General features: G+C 42.0%; 1 protein-coding gene across 1 annotated transcript in view; it reads right to left on the minus strand.

Annotated features, from left to right (window-relative positions):
- SYT9 (synaptotagmin 9) overlaps positions 1-9,220 on the minus strand; it is a 137,957-nt gene that overhangs the window by 69,807 nt on the left and 58,930 nt on the right. The window contains exon 3 of the mRNA XM_024757027.1: positions 2,353-2,899. Coding sequence (XP_024612795.1) covers positions 2,353-2,899 — 547 coding nt within the window. The remainder of the gene's footprint in view (positions 1-2,352; positions 2,900-9,220) is intronic.

The following is a 9,220-nucleotide window of genomic DNA, read 5'->3' on the forward strand; positions in this document are numbered from 1 at the left end:
ACATTGTCTTACAAATAAAATTCAGGATAGTGGTTTCCTCTTGGCAGGAATGGGCTGAGAGAATGTGACAGGGGAGGACAACCCAGGGGTCATCAGCAAAGTACTTGGTGGTAGTCTGCTCTTCAGCTGAGGGATGGGTCGTGACTACTCTTTTAATTTCCCTCATTAGTCTGTACGTGTGTAGCATATACACTGTGTGGCATATATGCTATATTATAAAAGTGAAACCTTGGTAAATCTCAGACTTTCAGTCTCTGTACAAAGTCACATGCAAAAAAGCACAAACAGCCCCAAATAGCAATTTTTAAATGGAATTGTTTTTTAATGGCAGATTATGAAACAACATGTAATTCCATTCCCAGGACCTCCTTTCTCCTGCTAGCCATCCAAAGGCTTAGATCAATGCTCAGAATATTTATTGTTTGCCTGAGGAAACAACTGAGAATTTCGAGGCTTTTAGCCTTATTGGTTTTCCTCCTTGATAAATAATTTCACATTCTCCTCAACTCTGTGGAAATCCAGGATTCTCCGTCACTGGATGGAAAACTCATAGTCACAGGAGAGTGCTACAATGGCAGTGATCTCAGGGCCAACAGGTCTCTGCAGGCTGTCATTCTATATTCTCATCTAAGAGACCTGCCCACCAGGGATCAGCCTTATCCAGATTTTTATCAGCCACTGTGCACTCAGTGTTACTCTTTCCACAAAGTCTTTAGAACGCAACTCACAGCAGGATCCCTGCTGAGATTTCTAATGACCACTCCAGCTATTATTTTACGGAATCCATTAGTCAAAAAATATAAAATGATGTCACACACTAGATGATATGACCAACCTCTCTCTACCAACACTCGTCACTGTTGGCCAGCAGTACCTCAGGGGGCTTGGTAAGAACTCCAGTGAGACAGTTCATTCTTGAGCCATTCATCCTTTAATATCAGCAGCCTGCCCATTTTGTTTCTTTAAAGCTTCTAAAGCTGCCTTCTGATTTTGGCAATTGGGATTTGGGATACAATCCTTGCCACCCACAGCATCCATTTTTGGGTTTACAGATATCACAACCTTTTAAGTTTGAAGAGATCTGTTCCTTCCCCAATCTCCCATATCACCTTAGTTTCACCATCTGATGTTCTCTGCACCTTTTCCAGCTCCTTCTTTTCTTTCCTCATCATTATGATAAAGGCCAGCAAAACTCCATGTTCCACTTTGCTTATCTGAGTAGCAGGACAAAGCTGGCACTGGTATCTCATAGGATGTGAAGGGAAGGTGTCCCTTGGAATGTGAGTCCCCAGTTCACAAAAGTGGCTGAGATGAGAGAGTATCAGTGTGGGTATTTGGTCACTGGGAAGAGATTTTGTGTGTTTTCTTCCTGAGCAGAGTGAGAGCCTTTCACTAAATGGGCTCCAAACTCAAGCTAGATCATCATCCGAGCAGAGTAAGGATGATGGTGCTTGCTGTCTTGGATGCCAAGACAGAGAAAGAGAACGATATCGCCCGCAGAAGATGAGCTAACAAAGCTGCCTGAGCCAATCTGGACAGGGAAACGAAACAAGTGGCCTTAAAATATCAGAGTCTCCTAAGATAGTCCAATTTTCCTTTCTATTTCAGGAGCATCAATACACCTCTGCAGACAGTGAAAAGGATGCAAATGGAGTAAAAACATCACTGCTGCGATATCGTGTTTAAATGGAAACATGGGTATATGGCAACGCTACATAGCACTTCTGCCCTCTCTCCTGAGCTCTAAATAGGATTTGACCTTGTATAGATTAGTTTTGCCAATATCTGTAGATCTTTTCAGACGGACCTCCTTGTAACTTTGATTCTGTATTTAGAAATATGGTGCCAACTCTTCCCAATCATTCTCACGTCTGGGATTAAAGCTGAAGATCTGATCGTGGGAAATGCTGCTGAGCTGACCTGAGAACATGGCAAGAGCTTAACGCTCTCAGCGAGTAAGGCAATGGTCTCTCAGCTACAGGTAACATTTAATAGGGTGCCGGGATCCACTTAGCACAAACAACCTAAGAAAGCTGTAAAGAAAATGAGGTAAGGAGGACAGATAATATCTAATGCCTATTAGGGAATTGCTTAGAATTAGAAAGTAGAAAAGGGAGAATGTTATTAATATTGCTTCCGTGAGTAGTTCTCGGAAACTGCAAAATGAATATTGTGAAAGACTTGTTTCTGGAAAGGTACAAGGAGGTTTGAAGCAACAGCTCTAAGTACATTGAGATAAATTTTATACTCTGCCACCCCCAAAATAAAATAAAATAAGGTATAAGTAATCTGTTTGCATGCTGACCGAGAAGCGCCCTTCCCCCAACCAAAATGAAGAAATGTTAGACTTACATTGGTGACATATTCGATATCCTTCCAAAGGATGCACTCCCTGGGGAAATCAGCCAAGTCTAAGAAGTGATCCACCACCACTTGGCCGATTAAGTCATGGCGAGAGAACCTGTCAAAGTCATAGACAGAGAAGTGAAGCTTCCGGGCTACAAGGTCATTGTAGGGAACCGGAAACAAAAACACTTCATCAAACACAGGGTTCAGGGTCTTTCTGTGAACTTTAGTCTGGTGTTTTGTTTTCCGATCGGGAAGCAAATAGATCTTGATATAAGGATCTGAAGTCCCAGAAAAGTCCTTGGCGGGCAAATTGACAGCTTTGTGAATCTTCACTATGAGTTGCTCTAAGTCACAGTCATATTTTAAAATGAAGTTCAGCTTCCCACAGGCTTTGCTGTTACTCCTTTTCCCATCCTCATTATCCAGTGACCTCTGCTTATATAACTCCGGTTTAATTCGACCAATTCCAGTCAACTGTTCCTGTTTTTGAAGCTGTTGGATATTGAAGTCTGGGTTTGACAGGTTGAGTTGTCTTCGGATTGAATTATGCCTTGAGTGAAGAGCGAGAGGGAACAAAGTTATAACCTCATTAGCTCCAGGTCTTTCAGAAACTTGTGCCTGGGATGTAGGTAGACTGATTAACACACTGTTAAAAGCTGAGACCTGTGGGCTTTTTTTTTTGGCCTATATTCAAAATGCTCATCAATGCAAGTAAGCTGCTCCCCGAGGCTTGAAGCTCAAAATTGAGGCCTGGCATCAGGAAATGAACTTACTTACATGTGACCTCGGAGCTTTAAAGGTTTAATGCACTTTCTAAACTGCCTAATATGCCATTAAAGAAGCTTATCCAGCTGGTGGGAGGTAAAGATTTGTACAAACTGGTTTAAAAAATAAAATTATTCGCCTTGATATACAGTATCAGCCTGAAACTGAAATAGTTAGCTAGGTGTTATCTGAAAAAGAATGGATCTTCCTCCAAATTACACAGAATTTCCTGTCACTGGCTTTTAGCCTACTAAGGCTGCATATTCTTACTGGGTCAAATCAAATCATTTCATTATGAGAACACAGTTTTTGCTCTTCTGGACATGTACGTCACAGGATGTGTCTGCTTGTAGGGGACTCTGTTGACTCTGACAGGTGCGAGTGCCAGCTCCGTGGCTGTGCTACTGCTGAACCTCATGGGTGATTAGTGATTAGAAGGAAGGGTTGTATTTCTTTAACAAACACTGAGGGTATAAAAGTTAAAGGTAAGCTACTATAAATGTATATAGGGATTCAGTTAGAGAAGGCTGGAAACTGATATTTGCAAATTAAATATTTGCTATCCGAATCTACTCTTCACCCTATAAACTTATTGGTTTGGGTTAAAAGTTTCCCTGAAATTCTCTTCGCCTTACCTTGTGTGGGTCCTCACAAACTGAGAGAAGTAGTCATTACATACAAAGTTGTCTTTAAGGTTATTTTTGTTTGTTTTTAGCTCAGAGTTCAGAGCCATTATATTGTATTTTGTGTAGCCTCTCAATAACCTTAATTAAAATAGCCTCTCTCCACCAGAAGGTGAAAGGGAACAGTCAAGCTGTCTCTGAGGGGTTGGTAAATAGTTGAAGAGGCAGAGTAAATATCAGAGTTTGCCTTCTTTTCCTTTCTTAAGACTACTTTATGAAATAAAGACATAAAAATGGGATTAAGAGGCCCCGAAATGTGTTTGAAATTATTCTCCCTTGTCATACAGATGCTGTGATGCCAAACATTCCTCTTTATCCTAAAATACCCTCCTGACTACTCATCACCCACATGGTACAACAAGAGCACAAGCACAGGGCTGTCACTTGAACCTGTCACAGCCAACACAGTCCACACCCAGACACACACATTCCCACATGTGCAAAAACTGTGTGGTGTGAATGTTTCTCTCGTGGGATTTAAATTTCTTACAGAGAAACCCACCATCTTAAGTTTTCTCTGGATCTTCTGATTTTTCAGCGGAGAGGAAGAGAGTCAGGGGAAGGCTGTTAGGCACCTACAACTGGTTCTCTGAACTAGTACAGCCAGGTCCGTCCCCTGCCTAGATGCTGAACCTCTGTAGTGCTAGAATAGAGCTTTAATCCTGCTCTATTGGGATCTCTGGGCAGAAAGGTCTGGCAGGGAGCAGCAAGTATCCAGCAATAGGCAGAGGCCATAAGTGGCTGGTACCAGCTCCAGCTTCCTCTGCCGTTGATTCTTCTCTCCAGGCTGGATTCAAACAAGGGCCCTACTTGAGTCTGGAGTCAGTTCCCACCTACGACGGGCCATTCTGAGTGCTATCTAGTTAGTCAGTGGTGCAATTTAAATACTAAAAGTACACCTTCAAGACCAACTAGGTGTCCGGAAGCCAACTACCTCCACTGGATCTTAAGAAAGAGGACATTACGGCAATTCAACAAATCTGAATGTGTGAAGCAAGGGGTCAGGTAGGGTGGAAGAGACAGAGGGGCAAAGCCTAGTCACTGCTTTCAAGGAAGTGCCTTGCCAGGAGTAGATAGTCATACACTGACTATAAATCAGGGCAGAGGGGGATAAGAACTGACCGGAGGTTAGGGAGAGGGAGAGAGGAAGGCCTCTGGCTAGGGAAATTGTCACGGATGAGACAGCACTTGAGCCAAGCCTACTTACTTAACCTGGCCTCAGCCTCCCAGCTGATGCTCTAGACCTCAACAGGGAAATTAAGTTTTCCTCTTGGCTCCCAGCTCTCCAGCAGGATGGGACCTTCAGCTCTTCTGTCCCAGCAGCTTTCACCTCATACACGCCCATATCTTCCATTCCAGGCGCTATTAAGAACCAGAGCTCAGAACCTCCAGCATCCCTCCCATCGCTGGACTTCCCCTGCAACCATGGACAAGTGTACACTCTTCTACCCTCTCTCATCTCAGTGACCCCATCTCAGAGGGGAAACTTGGCCTATCCCTTCCCTGGTTTGGGGCACCAGTGTTTACAAGGCTTCAGGGGGTCCAAAGACAGGAAAGACAGAAGGACATTGTGACTTCAGAACCATGACAGGTTTCTTTACAAAGTTCGAGTCACGACACGGAAATTTGGAAACAGGAGAAACAGGCCTTCTTGGAATCTTCCCTTGTGATGGAGAGGAGAGGGCTGGGTTGTTCTGAACCACCAACAGACAGAAGAAGGGGGAGTAGCAGATAGACAGACACAGTTAACTGCTACAAAGGCAGGAGGAAGTGGGAATCTGAGGCTTTCTTGGTTCTGCGATTCGGAGGCCTTTAAGAGTGAGTGAGATAATGGAGATGCAGGCATCAGGCCTCGGACGGTGGAGGTGCGGGGTTAAGTGCAGCTGGATACACTGAAGCATGTCCTGCTCCCACCCTCCCCCAAGTTAAAAAAGGCATGAAACCTTGGTGTCATCGTCAAATATTTTAACCCGTTACTAAAATGAGCCTATGTCCACCAACACTTTCTCTAAAGTAGCTCACATCTCATGCCTCTTTCCATTCCCACTGCTTCCAATTGAGTTCAGGCCCTCACCATCACAGGTCTGAACCAGATCCCTATATCCAGTCTCCACCCCATCCCACGCATCTTATACACTCTTGCCAGATTAATCTGCTAGAGAACATCTGCACTTTAATATGTGTAAATGGTGCTCTTTTGTGTATTTCCCCTTTCAAGGCCAGGGTTATAACCTTTCTCCCTCTTTACTACCAGCACATAACACAGAACTTTGCACATAGCAAATGTTTAATACGTGTGTCTAGAGTAAATATATAAATGCCATGGATATAATAGTTTCTGATCATTAAATCTCAGTAGAGAAAATACACATTTACACCTGGTTTCAGGGTCTCATGGAAGTTGAGAGAGGTCTAGGCAACTTCCATTCTTGAAGCTGTCAGTTCATTAAAATCTGAAGAAATAACTGAAAGAGTAATTCAAAAAATTATGTTTTAAATGTTTACATCTAACCAATGCTCTCAACATATAAAAATATATAGCTTAATAAAACTGTGCTTCTCCTAGAGTAATTGCAGCACTTAATCCTAGTGGGCCACTTACTGGAGTTGCGGCCAGTAATGGGACTCAAATTTAGAAGACTCAAATTGTCTTCTTCTTTCAATTCTCTCAGAGTATTTCTGTGACTCTAAGGATTGTTTAATTCAGAGACAAGCTCAAAAGTCTAAATGTAAGGCTCTGATGAATGTGAGAGCTGGGACAAGTGACCTTCCACTGGCTTCACACCATTACACGCTCTACCCAGTTTATACTTTTGCGCTTTGCCATTTCTGTCAGCAGAACACGAGGAAAGTGGCCTGATATTGACGAATGTACTCTGTCAGTCATTCATGAAAATTTCCACTATGTGCCAGAGGCTGCACTAGGGGTTAGATATACAGGGAGAAGCAGAGCAGATATGGTCTTCGAACTCACAGAATTCATAGTCTAGAGGGGGGTATAGGCAATAAACAAACAATCGTAGAGTTAGAAGTAGATTTTAATCCTGTGAAGAAGTGAAAGTAAGGCAACTTGTGGGAAAATAAAGAGTGGGAGGGAGTGGAGGAAAGAACACATACTTCAGATAGGGTGGTGAGGGAGACCTTTCTGAGGAGGTGACACTTTAGCAGGGACATTAAGGCTGCAAAGGAGCCTGGCATGGCAAAGGAAAAGGAAAAGCATTCCAGGCTGAGGGAATAGCATGTGTGAAGGTACCAAGGCAGGAAAAGTCCGGGATACTGAAGGAACCAAGAGAGAAGCTAGCGTAGATGGAATGTGATGAGCTTTTCCGGATAAGGCCTCTTAACTGAGTCCATGTTAACAGGGTCCTCTGGGTTTGTGCCACACGGTGGCCTGGCTGTGAGGTGAGGCCGAGACCTGACAGAAGCAGACTGTGGCAGTATTACACAGGCCTTAACAGACCTGATAAGGAGTTTGTGGTGTGGAAATTGAAATTTTTATAAAGCTGAAGTATTTTAAAGGAAATGTGAGAAGACTTAAAAAAAAAAAAAACCAGATTGAACTTTCATTTGGGGACATGAATCAGGAAATGGATTAGATGGCCTTTCAAGGTTCTTTCTATTTTGAGGATCCAGGGATTTTCATATATTTGGAGTCCTCTCATATATTTGGAGACCTCTAAAATGTTCTGGTATTGAAAAGTTCTAAAAAAAAATCCACATTCCCAGGATATTAGGTCATTATACAAAAGGGATTTCATCCAAATTGAAAGGAATTAACAGGAATTTTGGAGGGTTCTAATAGTAACTGAGCTAACCAGAAACAGAATGCAAACATGCTTGATCTTGGAAGAACAAAAGAAAGTCATCCTGACCGGAAACGTTCTTAGAAGATGGAGCAAAGCTCATCTTTAGGACATTCCAAAAGGCGGTGGTGGGAGCCACACATATCCAAGCTGAAGAGGCCAGATGACAGTGGCACTTCCGATGCAAATGCCATGGCTGAAGCTGTGCCAATCGCCATGACAGCGGGGAGGCCTTAACTGGGAGTCTAAGCTTTGTATGCTCTGGGCTAAGCAGGTGTCCAGGGAACTTTGAGACAAGTGATAACAGCTGCAGGAGGGAAGCAGTAAGAAAGAAAGTGACAGCAGTGAGAAAGTAAAGATCATAATGAGAAAGAAGGGAATAGAAATAATAACTAGCAGAGCAGACTGTTTAGAGCCATCTCAGCAAAGAGTATCCTCCCTTTCCCCAAATATGGTATGAAAAATGCTACTTAAAAAAGAATGTTAAAAATGTTCTGGAGCATCAAGGAAATTTCATTCATTTTACCCGCTCTGTCAGTAAAAAGGCTTTGTGTGTGTGTGTGTGTGTTTATAGCACAACCCTAAAGAATTAGAAGACCACACCCTTCTTATTATGGAAAGACCGTGAGTCAAAGACGTGTATTTCCAGACATAACCCATAAAACTAGGTCAGCAGTAACTTAGATAAGAATGTCTGAAATGCGAAATGATGCAAATTATCAGTATTAGGTCAAATGCAGCTGGAAAGAGTTTAGTTTTCTTATGGTAGTCAAATATTACCAAACGTGGTTTGGGCCATCAGAAGAGAAAATTTAATCGCATGACTCCAAAACTAGAATAAGTCTAAATGTAAAATGCATTTTACAGGGATAATTCCTTCCCTGTCTCTTTTTAGTTTTCTTTTTCCTTCTACCCAGTTTGACAAATCAGTGGTGAAGATATCTACAGATTTTAGCTTTACATGAAATCTATTTTTTGATATGCAGGTTACTTATACATTTTCCTAGGATAAACACTGTAATAATTATAGTGCTATGATTGCCATCAATTCTTTAGAATTATGGCAGAGTCCTCAGACCTATAATCTAATAAGAACACAGTACTATCACTCTGTACTGATGGAACCCAGATCAGAAAAATGAACATGCAGAGTCAAACCAGATAGGAGACAATTTCAATGGAGACCCCATCTGAAGGCCCTGCTTCCTGAAGTACTGAAAGGATTTTATCGTGAGTTTGCATCACTGCACAAACTCCACGGCAGCATCAGACAGAGCTCCAGTTATATTTAAGTCTTAAATCTGAAGAGAAATCCTAATGATAAAATCTGAGGATTTCTTCTAAATCAAATGGCAAACAACCATCCACTTCCTCACGGAGGAATATTTTAGGTAAAGCTCTCTAATTCAGAATTGGAAATGATGCTAAAAAAGCTTTCTGAAAAAATTAAATTATAAACTGTCATATTCCATCCTACTTAATGTGAATGAGCAGAGCCTCTAGGATAAACTTGATTAACATAAAAAAGGGTAAAATCTTATTTCTGTTTCTAGAGAACAAATAAAAAAGATGTAAAAAAAAAAAAAAAAAAAAAAACCCCAAATTGGCTTTGAAGTTTCC

The sequence above is a fragment of the Neophocaena asiaeorientalis genome, unplaced genomic scaffold, assembly GCF_003031525.2.
Source record: "Neophocaena asiaeorientalis asiaeorientalis breed wild unplaced genomic scaffold, Neophocaena_asiaeorientalis_V1.1 scaffold504, whole genome shotgun sequence".
In the NCBI taxonomy this organism is placed as follows: Eukaryota; Metazoa; Chordata; class Mammalia; order Artiodactyla; family Phocoenidae; genus Neophocaena; species Neophocaena asiaeorientalis.